The 24,169-nt window shown below is 53.9% G+C and overlaps 3 protein-coding genes across 12 annotated transcripts; 1 reads left to right on the top strand and 2 right to left on the bottom strand.

Annotated features, from left to right (window-relative positions):
* Positions 1-328: 328 nt before the first annotated feature.
* ARID3C (AT-rich interaction domain 3C) lies at positions 329-8,010 on the bottom strand. Its single transcript, XM_079926956.1, has 8 exons — positions 7,877-8,010; positions 6,667-7,056; positions 4,761-4,833; positions 2,786-2,969; positions 2,347-2,636; positions 1,603-1,785; positions 1,281-1,370; positions 329-822 (listed from the first exon to the last, which is right to left on the bottom strand). Exons 2-8 carry the CDS (start codon positions 6,982-6,984, stop codon positions 722-724), a joined length of 1,239 nt encoding a protein of 412 aa, XP_079783082.1. The 5' UTR covers positions 6,985-7,056; positions 7,877-8,010; the 3' UTR covers positions 329-721.
* A 5,608-nt stretch (positions 8,011-13,618) lies between these two features.
* Positions 13,619-16,649, bottom strand: SIGMAR1 (sigma non-opioid intracellular receptor 1). 3 transcript variants are annotated; one of them, XM_079926482.1, is made up of 4 exons: positions 16,365-16,649; positions 16,039-16,239; positions 15,813-15,905; positions 13,619-14,851 (listed from the first exon to the last, which is right to left on the bottom strand). In XM_079926482.1, the coding sequence occupies exons 1-4, from the start codon at positions 16,513-16,515 to the stop codon at positions 14,592-14,594; spliced, it is 705 nt and encodes a 234-aa protein (XP_079782608.1). In that variant the 5' UTR covers positions 16,516-16,649; the 3' UTR covers positions 13,619-14,591. The 3 variants fall into 3 exon arrangements, with proteins under 3 accessions (XP_079782608.1, XP_079782607.1, XP_079782606.1); XM_079926481.1 differs by having other exon boundaries at positions 14,598-14,763; XM_079926480.1 differs by having other exon boundaries at positions 14,621-14,981.
* Positions 16,650-20,136: 3,487 nt separating this feature from the next.
* GALT (galactose-1-phosphate uridylyltransferase) lies at positions 20,137-23,491 on the top strand. Of its 8 annotated transcripts, none has more exons than XM_079927330.1 (11): positions 20,137-20,285; positions 20,585-20,754; positions 21,011-21,086; positions 21,177-21,225; positions 21,350-21,479; positions 21,631-21,687; positions 21,841-21,963; positions 22,248-22,380; positions 22,483-22,566; positions 22,887-23,041; positions 23,309-23,491. In XM_079927330.1, exons 1-11 carry the CDS (start codon positions 20,261-20,263, stop codon positions 23,387-23,389), a joined length of 1,083 nt encoding a protein of 360 aa, XP_079783456.1. In that variant the 5' UTR covers positions 20,137-20,260; the 3' UTR covers positions 23,390-23,491. The 8 variants fall into 8 exon arrangements, with proteins under 8 accessions (XP_079783456.1, XP_079783463.1, XP_079783460.1 ...); XM_079927337.1 differs by having other exon boundaries at positions 20,137-20,315; XM_079927334.1 differs by having other exon boundaries at positions 20,142-20,158.
* The last annotated feature ends 678 nt before the right edge of the window (positions 23,492-24,169 follow it).

Genomic DNA, 24,169 nt, shown 5'->3' with positions numbered 1-24,169 from the left:
ATATACCCATTATTCTAAGATTGGTCCATTCCCATAGAATAGTAGGAAGCCCCGTGAGTCTTCCTAAGGTTCAAGTTGGAGTCTTCTAAGGTTCAAGCGATTAAGTGTCGTGCCAAGGACACTCAACATTGTAGTGGCAGAATCGGGATTTGAACTCAGGCAGTCTGATTCATGAGACTGAGCTCTCCTACTCATGGCCTTTGCTATTCTGTCTTCTCTGAGAACCCCTGGCCCAACACAGCCTGTGCATACCACATAATTCCTCCCCGACCCACAGGCCCAAACAAGAAGGAAAGGAGGCACTGGAGAGGGAGGGACCGCAGCTTTATTATGCAGATGTGACCTGAGGGACATCTTCACAACACCCCAACTCAACCCTTCACCTGGCTCCTGAAGAGAAGCAGGTCTGACTTGAAGAGGTGGAGTCCTAGAGATGATATTGACACAAGGGAGCACATGAGGAGATGATGGGGGTTACCGGGGGAAGAACTCTTTGGTAGATGCTGCTGGAGTTGGCCAGGGAGGAGATGCCCTCCTTTTGCAATGAGGTAGATGTAACATCAGAAGAAATCTCTTTGGCTTCAAGTCCACATGGCATGGTTGAGGGGGGGAGTGGCCATTCCCAGGTCCTAGAATGGGCACCTTGGAAGAATGGGTTGGAGGGGTGTCTCCTCCCCCCCTCAGCAATGGGGTTGGGACTCTCAATTTCAGGTGTGAGCTCTCAGGGTGAGGCGCTGGAAGGGGGCCCCATCAGGGGTGGGGGTGCAGGGTTGGCTGGGCCCTGGGAAGCTGGCACGGGCTGGCAACGGGCAAAGAGGACGCCTGGCAAAGGGGTGAGGAGATGGTAGAGGGAAAACACAAGCAGAAAAAGGCGAGGCAAAGAAACAGAAGAGGGGAAAAAAAAGTCAGTGTCCTGATTGCTAGAACACCACACACAGAGCCCTGCCGTAACCAATGACGAAAAGCCCCTCGAGTCAGTTAGAGACTCCTGTGCCAATACAGATACCCTCCAACAACTAAACAAGAAATATTTACACTGATACATAGGCCCATGACAAGACATCCCATGGTATTCATGCCAGAGAGGTCATGCCTTGGATCCCATGCCATGTAGACACCCCCTTTAATCCATGCCAGTGTAGCAATCCCCTGAACCCCATGTTACCCATGCAAGTTTGGATATCTCTGAACCTCATGCTAGTAGAAAAAGTCTAAAATCCCCATGCCAGTGTAAATACCCCTGACCTCATGCCAGTATAGACAGCCTGCAGTACCCATACCAGTGTAGACCACCCCGTTGATCTCTAGGGCCATGTTGATACTGCTGATACCACTGCCTGCCAGATTGAGAGGCCCATCCAATTGCTCTTCTGTCCAGGAGGGGGCAGGGGAGTCACATTTTGGGGAATCAGACTTCAGACTTACAAGCTCCCCCCTCCATCCCTATAGAGAGCCCCCATTCCAATTCCGCCCCACACCTGTAATCACAGAGTTGTCTACTGAGGGATCTATCTGCCCCACCTCCAATGCCTATGGGGTGATGGGTCTGTCCTCCCTCATTGTACAGGCCCTAAGCCCTCTCAGCAACAAGCCCCTCCTCACCCCTCAAGGGAACCTTGCCACGGGGCAGGAAACTGGGGGGTGCGCCGTGTCGAGGTGGGTCCATGGGCCCCATCAGCACAGCCCTCTTCTCTGGGGGCTCCTCTGGTGCCACCTTCTCACGTGCAGGTCCAAAGGCTAGGCCCACAGGCAGTGCCAGTCGAGGGGTTGGAATTCTGCTCTCCTCTGAAAAGACAGGTCATTTAGCTCCCCTGACCCAACCAACCCTGTCTCTGCATCTGGTTCTCCCCACAGGCCTGGGACCAAGGGAGGTCATCCAAGCTCAAGCACCAAGTTCAATCTCCCCTCCCTTCCAGTCTCCGAATAGAGGCTCTGAAGCTGGAGAGCCCCAGAAGGCCAATATATCTGACTAGGTTTGTCCCAGACAATTTGGGGGATTTCCTTGCTTTCGGTTGTTAAATAAGCCAGGAAAAACAGGAGGCATAAACCACATGCAAATAGGAGCCCTGGTGTTGAATGAAGCTGCTCTGGATAAAGTACCTTTTCCTGAGCTTCAGGCCCACACCGCAGTAACCCATAACCCAGAGCTCCCAAGGCTTCATTGACCCCAAACATCAGGACCCCTAAACCTAAGCATGCACCAAACCTCAGTGCCCTGTCAGTCCTTACTGTCCCCATACTTCGATGCTCCCACACCTCAGAGTTTCCACGTTTTAATGTTCCCTATATCTCAGCCTCCCCCTAGATCTCCGAGACCCTCAAAGTTCAGCCGCTCTCCCCTCACACCTTTCTTAATGGGGCTCGGGCTCAGCTGCGCGCAGGCGTGCGCCGGCAGGCCGGAGGCGGAGCCCCGAGCAGTGCGGGGGCCGGGCGTGGGCGCGGGAGGGGCGGGCCTGGAACCCGAGGCGGGGCCAAGAGTGCCCCAAGGGGACTGCCCCGCCAAGCCGAAGAGTGGGGCGTTGGTGTAAGCTTGACGACGGCCTTCCCGCCGGTTGCTGTCGATGGCGGCCTGGAGCTCCCCCGGGGAGCTGAGCGCCCGCGTCTCGCACTCGTACGGGTACAGATACTTCATGTACCTAAGGGCGGACGGGGTGGGGTGGGAGGCTGGGCCCAGCTGATCAAGCCCCACCCCCGGACACGAACCCCCGGGGCCCTCCGCGCCCCGCGCCCCACCCCCGCTCCCGCGCCTTGCTCCCACCGCTCGCGCGCGCGCGCTTGGCCTCACTGGGTGCGTAGAGTGAAGGCGGCCGACGTGATGGTGGTGGGCAAGCTGAGGCCGCGCGTTACCTCCCGCCACACCTTGCGGTTGATGACTTCCACCAGACCGCCCTTGGCCGTCACCAGGCGAAACAGCGCGTACAGGTCCAGCACCTGCTTCGCCATGATGGGCACACGGTTCACTGGCGTACCTGGTCGGGGGGTTGGCAGAAAGTCAGGACACTAAGACGGAGACCCTGTCTGCGGGCATCCTCAGGGACTCGAGGAGTCGGCTGCCTGGACCTGCCTGGGTGAGCCCCAGGTACAGGGCGGGACCGTCAAGAAAGGCGGGGAACAGGGAGGGATGGGGAGGTGGGATTGCAGGCAGAGCCCACAGAGCCCCCAAGGCCTCCATTGTAGTAGGAAGGGTGGGAGGCTAGACCAGGGGTTGGCAAACTTCTTCTGTAAAGGGCCAGATAGATGGTAAATGTTTTAGGCTTTGCAGGCCAAACAGTCTGTCAGAACTAATCCACTCTGCAACTGCAGCCTGAAGGCAGCTATAGAGGATATTTAAAGGAATGAACGCGGCTCTGTTCCAAGAAAACTTTATTTACAGACTCTGAAATTCGCATTTCACACGTCCAGAAATGTTATTCGTCTTTTAATTTTTTTCACTATTTAAAAATGTGAAAAACATTCTTTTCTCATGGGCTGTTAGATTTGGCCCGCAGGCTTTAGTTTGCCAGCCTCTGGGGTAGACCATAGGAAGGACTTCCTGACTGTGCTGAAGAGCCAGACTCCCCTAAGCAGCGGCCCGGGGTGGCTGCCAGAGGCGGGAGGATGGTGGATGGGAGAAGAAGCAACCCCCGCCTCGGCTCGCCGACTCCGCAGTCCCCGCCGCCCCCGCCGGCCAGTCCTGACAAAGGGGCCTGTCTGCGCTGAGCGATGGGCCCCAGTTAATTCCTTACCGATCCCGTCCCCTTCCGCTGCCGCCTTTGGACCCGAACAATTAGCTGCGGCCTGATTAATGGGGGGAAATTATCGGTCCCGCGGGATCCCCTCCCCCCCGCACAGGGAGCAGAGGAAGGCAGGGACCTGAGGGAAGCAGAGCTGGGAGGAAGGGGGCGCTAGGATCTGCTGAGACCACCCTACCCCACCCCCCAGTGGAGGGGAGACCAGGAGGAAGGGGCAGGGAGGGGACGTTGGGACCAGAATGACCGGGCCTTTCTGGGGAGCCAAAGGACCTGGAGCCCCACGGAGGGTTTCTGGTTAGGAAGGGACCCGAAAGGGGTTCTGGGCCTGCGGTGGGGGCCTGAGAGACTTTGGCCAGCAGCTGCACTAAGGGAGGGGGGCAGTGAAGCCAGTTAATTAGCAGCTTATCAGGCCGCACTCGTGGAGTGAGTTAATTAGCTTTGTAGAGAGAGATAATGAGTCAGTCTTCCGACCCATGAATCTGGGGAGAAGCCTAAGTGATGGACTGCCGCCCAGCCTGATCCCCTCCTGGACCCTTCTTGCATTCACTTCTGGCTCTGAGATTCCCGGAAAGGAATTCCTTCTCCTCCACAGCCCCTGCCTACCCCTTGAGAAGTCCTCCCTTCAGTCTAATTCCAGTCCTTCCTGATGCAGAACACCTTGGGTGTTTCCTGCCTGAAGCAAGGGGAAACTGAGGAGAGACAAGGCTGGAAGAGGACCAAGGCATTCCGATCCCACTCCCCCAATTCTGGGAACCCCCCCCACCCCAGGCCAGCCTCCTGCCAGTTCCCCCTCCCACCCTCCCAATTGATCCCACACTCATTAACCTGCCAGTGGGCTGGCCACTAATTAATCCCTGGGTGGAGAAGGGGGGCAGGGTCAGAGGTTAAAGACGCTGTTGAGGGCCCAAAGGATACATGCTGCCAAGCCCAGGCCTCTGCAAAGAGGACCCAAACTGAGGACTAAACCCTGGGGTTTCCCTTCCTCAAGCCTGGTAAGTGGGGGTCCTTCCCTTACATCAACCCACTCACCCCTCTTCTGCATGAAGCTAAACAGGTCATCCAGAAATTCTTTCCTCTTGGGGTCTGCATCGAGCTCGTACAGCTGGGGAAAAACTGAGGTCATTTTCCAGCTCTGCTACCCAGCCCCCACCCCACCCCGGGACCCTTTGGACTCCAACCCCCAGATTAAGGATCCCCAGCTGAAGGGGTAAGTAAGTTCTGAAATGTAGACTTCCTGAGAGAGCATTGGGTTCTCTCCCCTGAGGGCAGGTGTGGGCACTTTTTTTCCTGATACACAGAGACCCCTCTACTGGCCAGTGGTGCCCTGGGCAGCTCAAACCACCCATCTGGGAAGTAGGGGAAGAGAGAAAGCTACGGAGGCTTAGCCTGCCTTCCAGAGCCCCTGGGAGGAAGTCAGGCTGGCGCTGTGTTCCACATTGAGGAAACCGAAGATATATCTGAGCCACTCATTCACTCATTCATACCTGCAAGGGCTTCTTGCTGTTCACATGTTTGTGTGCCAGGGGTGGGGATGAGGGGCAGAGATGCCTCTAACCCATCCCTCAGGCAAGGTGGATGCTCAGAAAAGCTCCTGGATGGAAACCTTGGGCCCCTCAGCCCACATATCTTCCAGGAACAGCTTCCTGCACTACAGAAGCTGCCCCACAGAGGCAATGGCCCTGAACCACCCAGGATCTGTAGGGTCAGGACTTGAAAGGTCCAGGGGTTATCCCACCTATTCTCAGTCACCTGGAGCTCTACTTCCAGTATCAGCTCTCAAATACCCCCCAGGAGGGACAATCCCTAAAGTAACAGTCTTTTACCCAGAGTGACAGTCCCTGCATAACACCCATAGGTAACACTCCACCTGCCAATAAGAACTCTCAGAGCAAAAAAACACCCATGAGTAACAAACCCCAAAGATGCACCTTTAGATCTACACTCCCACAAGAACTGAGCCCTACGTCTTAAATGGATACCCACAAAAAACACACACAGTCTCCAAGTAATAATCCCCAGAATTACACCCAGGAGAAACAGTCGCTAGAGTCACATCTCCAGAGTAACAGAGCCCCGAGTAACACTATCAGTTTTACACTAACACCACAGAGTCTAAGCATAGATGAACACCTCTGGAAAATACCCAAAACCAACACCCTACGAGTAACACCACCAGAATAGCACACCTAGAATCTCAGCCCTGCATAACATCTTCTTAATGACAGCCTAGAGTAGTGCCTTCGAATAACATCCAGATGGGTTCCGCAGGGATGAAGTACCTCAAATTAAGGCCCTGTGAGTAAAGTCTTATCATTCCCAGCTGTACAGGAGCCCTTTAGTCACACTGCGGCTGTAGTGGCCATCACAGGCTGGGAACTGTCACCCATAGAACTCAGGCCAGGGAGAGGACATGGGTGGGGAGAATGTGACAAGGAAGAGATGAGGTGGGTATCAGCTTGCCAAAGGAGCGGCAACCTCCATTCCACTTCCAAGACAGAAGTAGACAGCCCAGGACACCCCCACTGGTCACTGGAATATGACCTTGTGACTTGATGTGTGAGAAGGTATGGTAGTGCTGGCACTGGAATCCCCAGATCCCCCTCCCTCAGAATCCTTGAAGGCTCCTGCACCCCTCCCACTTTCCCTTCCAGCTTCACCAAGAGCCTCCAGTCTGTCAGCCTCCATGTTTCTGGGCGTCTCCTGCACCTCACAGTGTGTGCCTACGCACTTCTTTCCATGTCTCAGTATGTCTGTCTCTCCCTCCCAGTCCCCGTCTAGCCTTCAGTCTTCCCACTGTCTCTCTCCAGGTCTCTATGTCTCTGTCTTTCCATCCTGCAGAGCGCAGTGGGGTGGGGGTGGGGGGCTACTGATCACCTTGCTCTGCTTTTGCCCAGAGAGTAGGAAGGGGGAGGGCCTGACACTGAGAGGGTCCTACCTGCTTGAACTGCTCCTCATAGGTCCACTCATGGGGATGAGGTCCAGGGGGCTGGCTGGAAGGTGAGCTGGTGCCCCGGGTCCCTGGGTGGCTCTCCTCGGCTGCCTCCTCTTCTGTGCCAGCTTCCTCTCCTTCCTCATCCTCTTGGGCATCCTCCTCTTCCTCAGCTCCAACCTCCCCCAAGCCCCCGTCAGGGGCCTGCAGGGTCCGGGATCCAGGAAAGGAAGGCCGCGGCGGTGGTGGTGGTGGGCGTGGAGGGGCCAAAGGCCCCACCCCCTGGGCCAGTCGGGCTGCCTGCTGTCTCTGCAGGGCCTCCATTACAGCTTCCAGGCGCAGTCCCCCCACTGGTGGGCCGGCTGGCACCAGGCGCTGCCCTGAGGAAAGGGCTGCCTGTGGAGGAGAGAATTATGCGTGTTGCACCCGCTCCCCCAAAGCCCCCAACACAAGGGGAGGTGGTTATGGATTCAGGGAAGTGCAGGGGGGCCATAAGGAAAAAGACAGAAAGACAGCTTTCTCAGAGGTGGACAGAGAGGTAAAAAGAGCAGGAGAGACAGAGACCAGACCCAAAGAGACAGAAACAGACGTTGACCGAGGACAGGTAGAGACTGAGCAGATCAAAGAGGGTGACAGGGACCAAGAAACAGAGAGAGATGGAGGAGAGAGAGATCCAACAGAGAGGGAGAGAGACAATGACAGGGAGATATGGGGATAGAAATGAGAGATGGCGAGAGACAAGAGACTGAGAGGGACCAAGGTGGAGGGTGACAGAAATATCAGACAGAGACAAGAATGGAGAAACAGAGACGGGGAGAGATGAGATTGATAGAGATATCCGGTAGAGAGACCGGGAAGGTAAGAGAGATAGAGGAGCAAGAGATAAATATCAAAGACCTGAGTGACAAGCAGTCCAGGGAGACTGACAGACAGACAGAGGCAGAGGGAGACAAATACTGAGGCCGGGGTTGAGAGAGAACAGGCAAAGACCGACGCAGCAGGAGACAGAGACAGAAGAAAGAGATTAGAAATAGAGACCGGGCAAGACAGTAAATAGAGAGGGAGAGAGACAGGGAAAACAGACGGAGAGACGGGGCAGAGACGCAGAGGACTAGAACCGAGGAGGAGAGGGAACAGAGGATGCCGGGGGTAGAGCCCGGGACGGGGACAGCAGCGTCTCCACGCCCGCTCTCTGGCTCCCCGCGGCCACACTCACCAGCCTGGCGCGGCCCGCTGCCCCCGGCGTCTCCACGGCGCTCCCTCCGCTCAGCCCGCCTGTCGGGCGGCCCCTGTCTCAGCTCGGTTCCCTGTGCGGGGCCCCTGCCGTGCGCTCCTGCAGTCGCGCGCTCCTCTGGCCGCGGGGCGCTCACTTGCTGCTCTGCCGGCTGCGGCCGCGGGGGCGGGACCCGCGAGGGGCAGGGCGGGCGGGGGCGCAGCGGAAGAGGCCCCGATGGGCTCTGACGCTTCCAGCCCCCCAACAGGTGTCTCCCACCCTCCATACAGCCAGATTCGGGGGTGGGGGGGAGAGGGCGCTGGAGTGCTGCTGGGAATCGTGCAAAGGAGAGTGAGGAGTCCACCACCACCGAACTCCGGAGCAGGGCCCCTCCCAGCCTCACAAGTCGGGGGAGGCGGGGTCCCCACACCCTTACTCAGTGCCCGGAATCCACATACAAACATTCGTGTTCACACACCAACACACCCTGTCACAAGTTCAAGGTACACAGCCGCCCTATCTCACATACTTGGTTACATAAATACTACAGCGCCAAAGGCCTGGACAGGCTGTGATCTGAGGGGACTCACTCTGTGGGGTGCTGGGGTGAGACTGGAGGGCCTGGGCAGAACAGAAGCTTCTCCCCTGCCCTGCCCAGGTGCTGTCCCCAACTGCACGCACGCTGCAGTTTGCACAATACGCGCACATGGTGGTGAACTCACTTCTGCACCCACACACTCAGAGGTCTCTGAGCTCATTCCACACCAGCAGCAGGGCACACATACCACCTGCAGGTACAAAGCCACACGGCTTTTAGCTCATTTGACGTTCTATTATGGAAATTTTCAAACATATACCCAAGAAGAGTGAATAATATAATGAACCTCTGGCAATCCTCAGAATTTCAATAGTGATCAGCATTTTGCCCATCTTCACATACATCCTCCACCCATGTTTGCATGACTCCCCAATCTCTAGCTCCAGACACCTTTAGCCAACTGCTCCAGGCCCACCCTACTCCCAGTTATCCTCCAGATGCTGAGATGCTGTTCCTCAGCAGCCCTGGACCCCACTCCTCTTAAGCACCCTCATCCGTTCCCCAGTTTCTTCCTGTGCGGAAGGGAATCGACCTACTAAAAGCATTGAGAGTCACCGGGAGGTGATGCCAAGTGTGTGAGTGAACAACACGCCTCTGTAGGAGTGATACCTGGCATAGGTGTGAAACTCTGCTGTATCAAACTCAGCACCAGGGAGCACCACCTGACCTCATTCATACCCAGTGAGGCACACTGGTCTCAGGGCCAAGATTCCTCTAGGGGGCAGAAATTCAGAGGTAACTTTTGCCTCCTCCCCAGCCCTCTCCCAATGAGTCTGCTCCTCTCAGACCCAGCTTGCCCTGGTCTGGACCACCAGCTCTTCTCACCAGGATCTTGTGGTGGGTGACAGCCCCCTGCTCTGTCTCCAGCCTCCACCCTTGTCCCCAGCCCAGCTCCCACTGTGGCACTAAGTCCACATTCTCTGTGGCCCATCTCTGGCCAGCCACACTGAGGCTCAGTCCTGCTCACACTCCAGTGCCCACCCGCTCAGATTTCAGGTCTGACAGCCAGTCAGATCCCTCTTCCATCAAGAGGCATTGGTGATCCAACCACCTTCAGATCCAATGCCCCTGCCCCCATAGCTTGGCGTGGTATAAGTTCTCCTGGGGCAGAGTCCAGCCTCCTCCGCTGCCATCCCTCTCCAAGGCAACTCCTGTGCTCAGCTTGCCTCCCCACTGCGCCCCCCACCCAGCTTCCCTAGCTGCTCAGAAGAGAGAAAGTGCCTGGAGAGAGATGAAGGTAAGATTCCTGTTGGAAAGGTAGGAACTGGCTTGGGGACATTCCAGTTGAGGGTTTGGAGATTGCTTTGGAGGGGGTGGAGAGGGGCAAGGGACTTGGACGCTACTCCCAAAAGAAAAGAATCAATCAAGCATAGTAAATTCACCTTTGGGGTCTGAGCCAGGAGGGTACAACTGGGGAGGGCAAAGGGGAAGGAATAACCTGACTGGAACCTGGTTTCTCTCTCTCTCCATCTGTGAAGAGGAAAGGCTGTCTCAAACCCACACACAGCCCCCTCTGATCCTATACCTCACAGAGACAGACAGACTGACCTAGACATCCATTAATCCAACACATACTTACTGAGCACTTACTTTATGCAAGGCACTGTTGGACACAGGAGTAAATAAAACAAAGTCCTTATTATAATGGCATAATTCCAGTGGGGGAAATGTATATTGTGTCACATGGTGATAAGTAAAATGTAGAAAAATAAATCTGGGTTGGGGGGAATAGAAAGGGAAGGGTGCCATTAGTTACCTATTGCTGTGCAACAAATTACACTCAAACTTAGAAGCTTGAAAAAACATCTATGTTTTCACAATTCTGTGGATAGGGAATTCGAGAGTGGCTTAGCTGAGTGGTGGTGTCTTTCATGAGGTTGTAGTAAACATGTTGGCTAGGGCTGCAGTCATCTGAAGATTTGACTGGGACTGGAAGATCCACTTTGCTCACATGCTCTGTTGGCAGGAGGCTGTTCTCCCTAGGTGGGCCTCTCCATGGGAGAGGACCTCATACCAGAGTGTCCTCCCAACATGGCAGTTGGTTTCCCCCGGAGAGAGTGACTAAAGAGGGAAGAGTGCTTTTTATGGCCTAGTTTTAGAAGTCTCACACCGTCACTTCTGCCATATATTGTTAAAAGTACATAACTAAGTCCAGCCTGCACTCAAGGGGAACGGACTTAGGCTTCACTTCTTAAAAGGAAGAGTATCAAAAATTGTATGGAGGTATTTCATTTTATTTATTTATTTATTTGGTTGTGCTGGGTCTTAGTTGCAGCAGGTGGGCTCCTTAGTTGCGGCTCGCTGGCTCCTTAGTTGCGGCATGTGAACTCTTAGTTGAAGCATGCATGTGGGATCTAGTTCCCTGACCAGGCATCGAACCTGGGCCCCCTGCATTGGGAGCTTGGAGTCTTAACCACTGCGCCACCAGGGATGTCCCCTGGAGGTATTTTAAAACCAACACAGAAGGGCTGATATTACCCAAATGTTAAGGGAAGGACTCGCTGAGCAGAAACTGAAGGAGGGGAGGAAGAGCCATGCAGTCAGGAGAACAGCAGGTGCAAATATCCTGAGGTGGAAGTGTGATGTGTCAGAAGAAAAGCAAAGAGGCCACTGGGCTAGAACACAATGGCCAAGGTGAACGGTTGGATGTTTGGTCAGAGGTAACATAGACCTTGGAGCAGGTTCTTGGAGGCAGTGAAAGGCCTGAATGAGATGGGAAGCATTGCAAATGTCTGAGCAAAGACTGAAAGTCTGACTCTGGCTGTTGTGTGGAGAACCCTCCACAAGGGATGCAAGCATGAGGCTCAATTAGGAGGCCTTTGCAGTAATCCAGGCAAGAGATGATGCTGGCTTGGACCAGGGTGATAGCAGTGGGGGTGGCAAGAAGTGGTTAGATTCTGAATATGCTTTGAAGATAAACCAGACACGATCTGTTGATGTCTTGAATGTAGAATGTGACAGAATGGGAGGTATCCAAGATGACTCCAAGGTGTTTTGGCCTAGGCAGCTGGGTAAATGGAGGTACCCTTAACTGAGGCAGTAAAGACTACAGGAGGTGCAGGATTGGGAGAGAAATCAGTTCGCATTGAACACTTTAAGTTTGAGATGCCAATTAGATGACCAAGTGGAGATGTCAAGTGGAGATGAAAGTGGTCAGATATCTGAATCGAGCTCAGAGGAGGTTTAGACTGAGACAAAATATTAGGCATAAGATACATAGATGGTCCTCAAGATCGAAACATGTTGTTGCAAATAGCAGGGTTTCCTTCTTTTTCATGGCCGAATAATATTCCATTGTAGATATATACCACATTTTCTTTATTCATTCATCCTTGAGGGCATTATGCTAAGTGAAATAATCAGATAAAGACAACTGCTGTATGTTCTCACTTATATGTGGAATCTAAAAACAAACAAACAGGGCTTCCCTGGTGGCGCAGTGGTTGAGAGTCCGCCTGCCAATGCAGGGGACACAGGTTCGTGCCCTGGTCCGAGAGGATCCCATATGCCGCGGAGCGGCTGGGCCCGTGAGCCATGGCCGCTGAGCCTGCGCTCCTCGACGGGAGAGGCCACAACAGTGAGAGGCCCGTGTACCACACACACACACACAAAATAATAATAATAAAAATTAAAACAAACAAACAAAAAGACTCAAGTCACAGAAACAGAGAACAGATTGGTGGTTGCCAGAGGCCAGGGGTGAGGCAGGGCCAGGGGGAAAATGGGTGAAGGTGGTCAAAAGGTAAACTTCCAGTTTTAAGATAAATAAGTCCTGGGGATGTAACGTACAGCATAATGACTATAGTCAACAATACTATATCGTATATCTGAAAGTTGCTAAGAGAGCAGGTCTTGAAAGTGCTCATCACAGGAAAAAGCTTTGTAACTATGTGAGGTGATGGATGTTAACTAAACTTATTGTGGTAATCATTTCACAATATAGACATATATGAAATCATTATGTTGTATACCTTAAACTAATAAAATTTTACATGTCAATTGTATCTCAGTAAGACTAGTATATAGACATATAGATGGTATTTATCTATTTATTTATGGCCACACCGTGGGGATCTTAGTTCCCTGGCCAGGGATTGAACCTGGGCCCCAGCAGTGGAAGCATCCAGTCCTAACCATTGGACCTCCAGGGAATTCCCTAGATGGTATTTAAAGTCATGAAATGGTTGAGATCACCTCAGAGCAGTGTAAACCTGGGAAGTGAGAGGTTGAGGAAATGAGCCAGATCTAGCAAAGGAGGCAATGAAGGAAGAGAGTAGTGTCCTGTAAGCCACAGGAGTCTTTTAAGAGTAACTGTGTCAAATGAAAGTGAGAAGAAATAAACACTGGACTTAGCAACAGAGATGGGGAGGGGCCTGGGAGCCTAGTCCTATGTGAAAGGTAGGGATGACAAAGGGAGCTGAGGCATCCGTAACAGGTGGGGGCTCTAAGCCTAGAGGCAAAGCTGGGTTACAGGGTGGGAGAAATCCTGAGGCTTGGCTTTGCAACCTGTGATCAAACGGAGAGGCCCCAGACAGGACCTGTCATGGCCAACACTGTGGTGGTGGTAAGGTGTCAGGATGGCCACCTTGCCTGGGCCTCACATTCATTCTGAGCCACATATTTAGACTTTTGATGTTGCTTCCAGATGGTTATACATGTAGTCTTTTATATTTTTACTCATTAGAATATCAAATTTTTAGAATGTACATTTTTTTATAATCATGTTCCTTCCATTTTTAATATAACAGAATCCTAAGAAGTGAGAGGCCTGGGCCTTGCTCATCTTCAGAACAGGGCCAGGAGGAGGGTGAGGCAAGTGCAGGACCCTTGGGAGTGTGTACTTCAGGCACCTCTCTGGCCTCATCCTAGCCCCAGCCCCCCACTACCTTAGACACCACCAGATAGTGTGCCTGCTCCCCAGCCCCGGGAGCCTCCACAGAAGTGGGGGGTCCTGGAAAAGGCAGACTGGAGAGAAAGAACTGCTCTGGGTGGACATGGACATGATACCCTGGAAACCTAGAAAAAAGGAGTTGGAGAGTGACTATGCCTTTCAGCCCAAAAGTGGCTGCACACTGCCACCCCGTGGTCATCCAGGGCAGGAGTCCCGGGACTGTGCCCAGAACAGCACTGGCAGAGAGGAGACCAAGAGCAAGACACACACCACCTCACCCAGCCATGAATTCCTGAAATTGTGGCATTCAAACCTGGTGGAGAGAATCTTATTAAACATGCAGATCTCAAGGCCTCAACCCAGAACTGATCTCTGGGGATTGGGCACAATAATCTGTAGAGTCAACGAGCCTGCCAGGTGATTCCTGGGAACACTAAAGTATACAGTAAAAAGCTGCTGTCATAAACTGAATCACACAAGGGAGAGGCCTTCCTGAGGCCCCCAGGAGTTAGAGGTCCTCCTGCTGCTCAGACACGAAAAGAAATGAAACTGTTCAACAGGTCTTTATTGACAGACACAGATAGATGGACAGAGAATGCAGCAAAGGCAGTGTCTGGAAGCTGTAGTAAGTGTCTGTGTGTGTGCGTGCAGAAAAGGCTTTCTCTAGGCCAGCGGCAACCCCTTGGACCTGGGCCCACCTGTCTAGGTCCTCACCCCAGCACTGGGCCCTCAGCTGAGGCCAGCCTCACCATTATACCCTGGAGGGAGGTATAACCTCAGCATTTGCCACATTCTTCTGGTTCTCCAGCTAACTTGGTTGCGAGGGTGGGGACAGGCCATGAGGGTACTTGCATAGCAGGGGAACAGAATGGGGTAAGGCATATGGTGAGGACAAGGAGATGAAGGGGAAGGGCATCACAGTTGCAGGTGAAGGGAGCCTCCACAGGCAGCTCCTCTTCTCCCTCATCCCCCCCAATGGCTGCTGGGTTGAAGGGTCAGACCCAGGCAGTTTGTAATAGCCACCCCCATCCCTAACTCCAGAGCCTGACTAGGGGCAGAGAAGCTCTGGAAAGGCCTGAGTTAGTGAGTCGAGCTTGTGGGATATGTGCTCGAACATGACTGGCCCCTTTGGTATACGTGGGGGTCCCTCTCTGCATGGGTGTGAATGCGTAATGCTGCCGTACACACGGGATTCAGTATCTGAATGTGTGTCCCATGTGTTCCCATGACTATGTTTGGTTGTATGCATGTGTGTCCCTGCTCATACACCAGGAACTCAGTATCTGCATGTTGTGAGTATGTCCATGTCTTTTCACGTGGGCTCCAGCAAGTGGATGTGTGCAGGCCTGCCCGCTCCTGTCCATCCACAGGTCCTCCTTCAGGCCTGGCTGGTCAGGCGTCCTGGCCAAAGAGGTAGGTGGTGAGTTCAAGCCGGAGCCCCCGGGCATAGGCTTGAAGAGTATAGAAGAGGGTGAGGAAGTCCTGGGTGCTGAAGATTGTGTCAGCCAGCGCGAAGGCCAGGGTAGATGGGATGACACCCCGGCCGTACTCCACCATCCATGTGTTTGGCCCCCACTCCACAGCCGTTGCCTCACCAGGCCCGTGCACCACTGTCTCCCCTGGGGGGACAGGGAACACCCACATGAAGAGCCTGGCCCTGCCCTCCCATTGCCACCACCTCCCTAGCCTGTGGGCTCTCTAGGGGTAGGGAATGGAGAGGGAGCTTCAGGAAAGGAAAAGCCTTACCTCACTGGCCTGGCTGCCCATCTGCAAGGGTACGAGGCTAAGGTGGCCACTCTTAAACTTTCCTGTGTGGCATCACCTGGCTCATGTCCTCTCTTGGGGGAAGCTTCACCTGGCCCTGCACCATTGTTTGGGAGTCATGGAGGTCTGCATTCCCAAGCCTAACTCATGTCAAGCAGAAGTTTAGCTAAACTTGGGCCTGTTAGATAGGGAGAGGTGAATATAAGACCTGCCAGGCTTTCTGAGAAATGCACCTGTTCAGTTACAATGTCGTAACTTGTAATATGCTTGTATATTTGTAACTTGTAATATGCTTGTCGTAACTTGTAATATGCTTGTAATATTCAACCTCAAACTTACTTAGAAGTCCAAATGTTTCATTATACGCAAGAGGGAAGACAACTGTCTGCCTTGTCTTTGGGGGCATGAGAGCATTTCTGATCTCCCCAACAACTGCTGGAATACTGGATCATTAAAATCAGACGTGGTTAACAGGGAGCTGTTATGTTTTGTTTCCATTTGACAGAGGAAGGCAACAGAGACCCTGAACCCTGCCTCAACCAACCACCTGGGGCTTAACTAGAGGGCAAAGGAACTAGGACGAGGGCCCTTCAACGCACCCCTTTTCCATGCCATGGCTCTTTCCTCCAACTATAGGCATCCAAGAATGAAGAGACCCACCTCTCTAACAGAGCCACCTTACCCACCTGGGTAGAAGACCTCGCTTTTGGTAGTGCCCTCTCTCCACTGGTGGAAGGTGCCAGAGATGATGGTGTCCGAGATCTCAGCCCAATAGCGCCCTGAGAGACAATCAAATGGACACTGAATATCAGGGTATCCGCTCCACTCGACGGCCTGGCCGAACATCAGGATGGAGGGCATGGGCCCTTGTACAGCCCCAGCCTCCCAGTCCGGCCCGCCGCCAGCACTGACCCGAGTGGCCGCTAGAGCCCAGGGCGGTGCCGAAGAGCAGCACGTACTCGGACAGGGAGGCGTGCAGAAGGCACATGGCGCCCATCCAGCCTCCCGCGTTCACGAACACCCACTGCAGCTCCTCGTCGGGCAGCACGTGGCCTGGGTGCAGGCGCCGCAGCTCCACGATCAGCCGAGAGAAGGCCAGCTCGTGGTCCAGCCCTGGCGGGGGCAGAGGAACAACCAAGTCAGGGCCAGCATCGGTCACGAACTGGGGAACGGTGCCCCCGGAACCTCCAGCTACGCCCGGCCCTCCCCAGCCCCCTACCCTCCACCTGCCGCCTCACCGGCGTACTGCCGAGCCAGCTGCGCGATCTCTTCATGCTGGAAGACGAAGCTCTGAGTGCCCAGCCAGTGCCAGACCACCTGGGCCAGCACAGCCGCGGCCGCCAGGAGCAGCGCGGCCCACGCCCACCGCCGGCCCACGGCCCACTGCATCCCAAAGGGCGGCCTGGCCCAGCGCAGCGCAGAGAGAGGTGGGGGCCTAAGGCTGTGACCCTCACTGCCTCCGTGTCTCTTGGCGCGCCGTCTACGACCCGTTCCCCCGCCACCGCCGTGGTACGGCTCGCCCTGGCCAATCGGAACTGCCAGGGCACCGGGGCACCGCCTCTCGGGTCGAACCATTATCTCTCGGAGAGCCGGGTGCGCCGAAGGGCGGGGCGGTGCCGCGCGCGTCAGGAAAGGGGGCGGGGCCAAGCTCTCCTAGCTGCAGGCGTTGGGGTATCTAGGCACGCCTCGCCTAGCGCCGTTCTACTTGGGGTTGCGGGGGTGGCGGTGAGACCCAGAATGGACTGGCCCGCCTGGGCTCACTGACTGGTGAAGCAGGCAACCCGGAAGCAGGGCCTTCCGGACTTGTGATGGTTAAGGCCCGCCTTTGCTAGCACAGGAGGTGGGAAGGAGGCTCTTCTACTTGGGAACGTTACGGAAGGCTTTTGGAGGCGGTGACACCTGAGCAGTGTCTTTAAGAGCGATGGGAAGGGCATTCCAGTGAGCCAGTGAGACCTACTCCAAGAGCAAAGGCACCAAGGAGAGACAGCGTGGGGTCTTCCGGGGGCCAACAATTCATTCTTTATTCTGAAGTACAAAATATGAGAGGAGGGCCTTGTAAGCCAACTGAAGGTTATCGGCGGCGGCGGGGATTGTGGGGGGAGGGAGTGAAAAAGGAAGAGAAGCAGAAAAGAAACAGAAGAGAAAAGAGGCAGCATAGTGCTGTGATAAGAAAGACACTCTGGACAGGACTGACTGTGTTAAAAGCCTGGCTCCCGCCACCTACTGGTTGTGTGATCTTGGGCAAGTTACTTAAACTCTTTGTGACTCAGTTTTCTCATCTGTAAAATGGGATGAATAAAAGTACATACCTTTATTGTGATGAAGACTAAATGAGTTAATATTTACAAAGCAATTAGTGTCTGGCATGTGGTGTCATATGTGTTAGTTATATCAATAAAACATAAAGCAGAAGAGAACTGGAAGAGTGTAGCCTCACATGTGAGAGTAATGGAATGGTCAACACAGTCAAATATAATTGAGTGGTCCTATGAAAAGACTGGAAATGGTCATTGGGTTTCTCAGTATGGGCATGTAGCAGAGATTATGCTATACATTCACAAATCCATTCCTTTTGCTCTTGGGCAGCCAGTCTACTTTGTAGTTAGGTGAGGCCATGTGATTGTGTTCTGTCCAATGAAGTATAGGCAGAAATGACATATGCCATTTCCAGGTCTGGCTCGTAAAATCTGTGAAATTCTTGACACTCACTTTCTTGTCTTATCTAATATAGTTACATACAATTAAGTAGTGGAGAATTCCAAATGCTGCATGGGACAGAGCTCTCCCTCTCTCCCACAATGGACCATGGTACTAAGCCACTGAGTTTGGAGGTTGTTTGTTACAGCAGCTAAGATTATTTACGCCGACTACTACAGGGCAAAAAACATGTTATAGTGTACTGTGCGGGTAAGAGTAGAGGCTGGGAAGATGAACTAATTTTTGAGAAATTTGACCAAGAAGGGAATGATAAAAAAGGGATTATTTAGGGCTTCCCTGGTGGCGCAGTGGTTGAGAGTCCGCCTGCCGATGCAGGGGACACGGGTTCGTGCCCCGGTCCGGGAAGATCCCACATGCTGTGGAGCAGCTGGGCCCATAAGCCATGGCCGCTGAGCCTGCGCGTCCGGAGCCTGTGCTCTGCAACGGGAGAGGCCACAACAGTGAGAGGCCTGCGTACCGCAAAAAAAAAAAAAAAAAAAAAAAAGAATGCCATTTGCGGCAATATGGATGGACCTAGAGATTATCATACTAAGTGAAGTAAGCACATAATGCTGGGACTTCCCTGGCGGTCCAGTGGTTAAGACTCCACGCTCCCAATGCAGGGGGCGCAGGTTGGAAGCCTGGTCGGGGGATTAGGATCCCACACGCCGCATAACGTGGCCAAAAAAGAAAAAAGAAAAGAAAAAAAAAAAGCATTTACAAAAGTAAGTAAGCAAATAGTTAAAAAAAAAAAAGCTGATAATGCTTCCTGTTTTTCTCCATCTTGAATTCCCCTCAGGGCGCACCACAGTTGTGGGGGCAGCCGCAGCACTGATGCTGTAGCAAAATTTGTTGTTTACTGAAATAGCAAGGCAACATTCCCTTTCCACAAAAAGTGTATCTTTTATCCCCCTTACATCCCTATTACACGTGCAGCCAGTGGGACATGTAAAACTCTGGTTTCTTAGCTCCCTGCTCCCTGCCCTCTACCTAGTGGCCTCTTTAGATTCCAGTCTGAGGCCCCTGGGCAGAGATAAGGTAAATGACCTATGACCCAGTTTTTACATCTGAGCTCAGCAAAACACCTGGCTTGTCCTGGCCTGGTTTGGGGGAAGGGCCCTCACTGCTACTTCCCAGCTCCTAGCTCACTAGGTTTCTATCTTAAGGCTCACTGAGGGAGTTTCCTGGTGGCCTAGTGGTTAGGATTCTGGGTTCTCACTGCTATGACACAGGTTCAATCCCTGGTCAGGGAACTGAGATCCTGCACACGGCATGGCCAAAAAACAAACAAACAAACAAAAACTCACTGAAGTCTCAGAGGCATTTCAAAGTATCAGGAAGAGCTTGGAAACTTGGGTTGAAATCTCAGCTTGGCCACTTATCCTCTGGGTGATCTTGAGGCCTCGGTTCTCCACTGTGAAATGGGGAGGAGGTTCAGACAATATTTAGATGGCTCTATAAAGTGTCAGGGGAGGAATTAATTTGAAGTTTATCCTAGTGTTAGCCAACTGGTTTGTTCCAAGGAAAAGTTGGAGAAGGGACAGGGGTGTGCAAAGGAAACACCTCTGACCCCACCCAGATTGTGGTTGGAGCTACTGATAGTCCTGTCCTCTCCACATTTTCAGATTTCTTATAGCCCTCTTACCCTGACCACTTCTTGTGCTTTGTGTGTGTGTGTATATGAGAGAGAGAGAGAATATGATTACTTAGCCCTTTTTTCCCAAACCCGTTTCTGCTGCCTGGTGGGGCTAGGGCATGGTTACGGTGAGGTACCCACTCCTCCAGATAATACCTGAAGCCAAGGTTTAGCTGAAGCAAATCAAGCCCCACAGCCCCTCACTCCCACCTCCTTGCCTTTCCTCTGCCAGAGTCACCAAGCAGGTGAGTGAGGTGACTGTGGATCCAGAGTTATACTCTGACTTACCCTAGAATGTAAGCTCTGGGAGGGCTGAGTCTATGCCTGACTCGTGCACACAGGAACATCCCTTTGCGCCATGTGGAGCCTAGGGGCCTGGCACGTGGTGGTAGATAGTAAATATTTGCTGAATGACCAAATGAATGACTTTAAGAAAGCAAATAACTCTTGTAAGCATCCTGGAGCCGAGGGATCTGTGGTAAGCAGCTTTCACAGACGTTCTTCCAGGGTAGTTAGTGGCTTTGGCCCTAGAGTGGGATCATCAAAGTCGCCCCCTGTAGCTGTAGGCAGTCCTGAACTCCGCCCCTAGGTGGCCGGGCCGGCCCTCAGACAGTCACGTGCTTGCGGCTGTCCAATCAGCGAGGGCGGGGCGAGGGCGAGGGCGGGGCAGAGCCGGGCCGACTAGGCGGTGGGGGCGAGGTGAGCAGGTAGAAGTTACCGAAGGTATCTCCACCCGGTGGCCTCCTGGCGCGCAGGGGAGCGTGTCCTGAGCAGCGCCGGCAGGCGTCGGAGGCGGACGCCATGGCTACAACCTTCCGGGCGAGCGGTAACCGCAGGGCGGCCGGGACTCGCTGGGAAGCAAAGCTGAGCCCTCCCCTTCCTTAGGAAGTTGTCGTCCCTGCCCGCAGGTCGGCGCGCCCACCCGTCCAGGCACGCGCGGCGAAGGGACACGCCGGTGTTGGGGCTGCAGGCTGATTGGCGCTGGGAACGCCCAAGCTCTGGCCTTTAGCTCCTGAGTAGGGTGGGGATAACAGGGTGCATCCGAGCTTGGGCCTGCTGGTGGGTAAGACCCAGGGGAGAAAGGGGCATAGGGCTTTGTGACTGATCTTGACGGTTTGCCTCCAGAGCACCAGCATATCCGCTACAACCCGCTACAAGATGAGTGGGTGCTGGTGTCAGCGCACCGCATGAAGCGGCCCTGGCAGGGGCAGGTAGAACCCCCGCTTCTGACGACAGTACCCCGCCATGACCCCCACAACCCTCTGTGTCCGGGGGCCACACGGGCCAATGGAGAGGTAAGTCTTTAGATCCTACATCTGCAGGCTGGGCCCGGGGGGAGTAGTTCCCCATCCACTGCCCTTAGAGCTTCTCTTCACCCTACAGGGGAGTGGACCCTAGCCCTTCGCCCCACAGGGGAGTGGACCTCTGAGTCATATCCCACCAAGTCTTTTTGACCTCAGAGTGGCCTTCTTCCCGCCTTGTAGCCTTGAAGCCCATCAGATGACTGGTGGTATGGGCCAGCAAATGCTTCTAGCCCATCCTTGTCTGTAGGTGAATCCCCACTATGAAGGCACCTTCCTGTTTGACAATGACTTCCCAGCTCTGCAGCCTGATGCCCCTAGTCCAGGTAAGTTGGATCTAGCTGCTGTTGGGGAGAAAAGAGGCTGGACCTTGTTGGGGGACTTCTGTTGCAGAGAGTGATACCCCTTTGTCTTAGGACCCAGTGATCACCCCCTTTTCCAAGCAGAGGCTGCTCGAGGAGTTTGGTAACTATGAATTTCCACTCTTACACCCTTCAACCCGAGGCCTGGACTGAGCACGGGGGTTGGGCCCTGCCCCCAGCTCAACGAGCCCTGTATCTCTGTCATCTCTCCCTCCTTTACCACCTAGTAAGGTTATGTGCTTCCACCCCTGGTCGGATGTGACACTGCCACTCATGTCAGTCCCTGAGATCCGAGCTGTCGTTGATGCATGGGCCTCAGTCACAGAGGAGCTGGGTGCCCAGTACCCTTGGGTGCAGGTCTGTGAGGTCGCCCCCTCCCCTAGATGGGCAGGGTGGGGGTGGTACAGTTTGGTTTTGGGAAGTGGCATTTTTATTTCCACAGGTTGTGTTTCGGAGGGGTTGACTTGCTGTCCTTTTGGCTATAAAGCTCCCTACCCCTACTTCATAGATCTTTGAAAACAAAGGAGCCATGATGGGCTGTTCCAACCCCCATCCCCACTGCCAGGTATGTGTGTCAGGGGCTTCAGTGGATATCTGGACTGAGTCCAAGACAGTGTGGGGTGGGGAACTGGAGTAAGGGAAAACAGAGGAAGTATGCTAGTGATGTGGAGGCTTGGAGGTGAGGGATACTGTCTGCTCTTCTCCTTCCCCTTGACAGGTGTGGGCCAGCAGTTTCCTGCCAGATGTTGCCCAGCGTGAGGAGCGATCTCAGCGGGCCTATCAGAGTCAGCACGGAGAGCCCCTGCTAATGGAGTACGGCCGCCAAGAGCTGCTCAGGAAGGTGGGAGAAAGCTGGATCTTGTGTCCCCAGGAAGCCCGTAACCTCACCCCAAAAAGGAGAGGTGTGTGAAGGAGGAGGGTAGAAGGGAAGTAGCAGAGAGACTTGCTAGGAGGACATAGCAGTAAGCTAAAGGAAAGGTGATGATGGCTTAGACTAGGGTGGTAGTGGTGGAGTGGTGAGAAACCATCGGTTTCTGGGTACGTCTTCTCTTCTCCTTCCCTTGCCTATTTGCTGACCCCCCTCACACCCACCTTGATGACCTCATCTCCATTTGGTCGGCCTAGGACCGTCTGGTCCTAACCAGTGAGCACTGGTTAGTGCTGGTCCCCTTCTGGGCAGTGTGGCCCTTCCAGACACTACTACTGCCCCGTCGGCATGTGCGGCGGCTGCCTGAGCTGACCCCGGCTGAGCGTGACGGTGAGTCTCCCAGGTGGGACCCTGGGGCCAGGCTTTGGATGGGGATGGTTCTGGTGGGGCCAGCATCTGGGCCCCAGACTGAGAGTCAGGCTCTGATTCCAGATCTAGCCTCCATCATGAAGAAGCTCTTGACCAAGTATGACAACCTATTTGAGACATCCTTTCCCTACTCCATGGGCTGGCACGGTGAGGCTTTTTGAGTACCCATATCTAACCCCAACACCATTTCTGGGCTCCTGGGTCCCAGCTTAGTGGACTGCAACTCCCAGCAGGCCTTGGAACACTTGCTGGGGAAGTGTTCAGGGCAGGGATGCTGGGACTGAGAGTGGAGAAGTGAATGTGGTGAAACTATGTCTCCCAGTGGGCTTTCCAATGCCTTGTCTCCTCTCTGGCAGGGAATGCTGGAAGATGTAGTTTTCAGGTACCTGCTGTGGTCTGGGGGTAAGAGCTAGGCTGAAGAACTAAGAAAGGACCCTTCCCAACTATCTCTGCCTTCTTCCCACCAGGGGCTCCTATCGGATCAGAGGCTGGAGCCAACTGGGACCACTGGCAGCTACATGCTCATTATTATCCTCCACTCCTGCGCTCTGCCACAGTCCGGAAATTCATGGTTGGCTATGAAATGCTTGCCCAGGCCCAGAGAGACCTCACCCCTGAGCAGGTGTGGACTTGGAGCACCCTGGGTCCTTGGGTCCCCTTTTCCCTCCTATTTCCTCAAGGGATCCCAACAATCATGACCCTGAGAATCCCCACGACCTGGGTATTTCTAGGGACTCAGAAGCTGACTCCTTCATCCTCTGGCTATTTCAGTGGTCGTTCTCACCAGCCTCCCCACCCTGCATGCTCTCCCCCAGTGTCTAGCGTCTCCTAGCACTCACCATTCTGGGCAGCCCTTACCCTCTCTGATTATCCCCTTTCCCCCTTCCAGGCTGCAGAGAGACTAAGGGCGCTTCCTGAGGTTCATTACCGCCTGGGGCAGAAGGACAGGGAGACAGCAGCCATCGCCTGACCACACTGACCACAGGGCCTTCTGCCTGAGGGAACTAGGGCCTAGGGTTTGGGCAGATGTGGGATCAATAAAACTGTGCTTCTCAAACTTTAATCACATATTCTAACACCAGAGGAGTGTGAACTCTGATCCTTGGGGGTCTGGGGTTAAAGGCCGAAGGCGTAGCTCCAGCCACAACTTTTCTTTGCCAGCAGATGTGCAAAAACTTAAGGGCACGACCTCCCCACCTCTTTGCCCCAAATCTCTGAACAAAATTAATACTCAGTGTCATGTCTGGCTTTTACTCCTAGAGTAACAAAGGCATCCCAGTTTAAAATGGTTTTAGAAACCTTTGTTCTTGTCTTTGGCTGAGGCTTTGGGAAGGCCAGAGTCCCCTTTACTACCATCCCTAGGGTGTCAGCTCACCAAGCTTGGGACTGAAGGTTTGGTCGGAGTGGGTGAGCAGGATCCTTGTCCCATTGGTCAGTGGCTAGACCCTAGGCTCCTGGCCAGAACCCTGGCTTTGTGAGTGGCTGCAGCTTGGCTCTGCTCCAGCCCACAGAGGCTGAAGGGGCGGGTAGGGAACGTGTACGTGGCTTTGTGTCCTTGGTCTTTCCAGACTCCCACGTGCAGCGTGTATGCATGGGCTCTGTACACCTCTGTTGCCCCTGTGCCCCAATCATTGCACAGGGCAGAAGACAGCTCTGGCAGGGAAGGGGTGCCAGAGTTAGGAGCCTCAGGGCCATGGTAGGAGGGGATGGTTTTTGGAGTGACCCTGGGTCTACCCCCTCCCCTCTGGAG

Source organism: Stenella coeruleoalba (genome assembly GCF_951394435.1).
Source record: "Stenella coeruleoalba genome assembly, chromosome: 7".
Taxonomy (NCBI): Eukaryota; Metazoa; Chordata; class Mammalia; order Artiodactyla; family Delphinidae; genus Stenella; species Stenella coeruleoalba.
The sequence above is the reverse complement of the archived record's forward strand: the minus strand, read 5'-3'. Positions and strand labels throughout refer to the sequence as shown.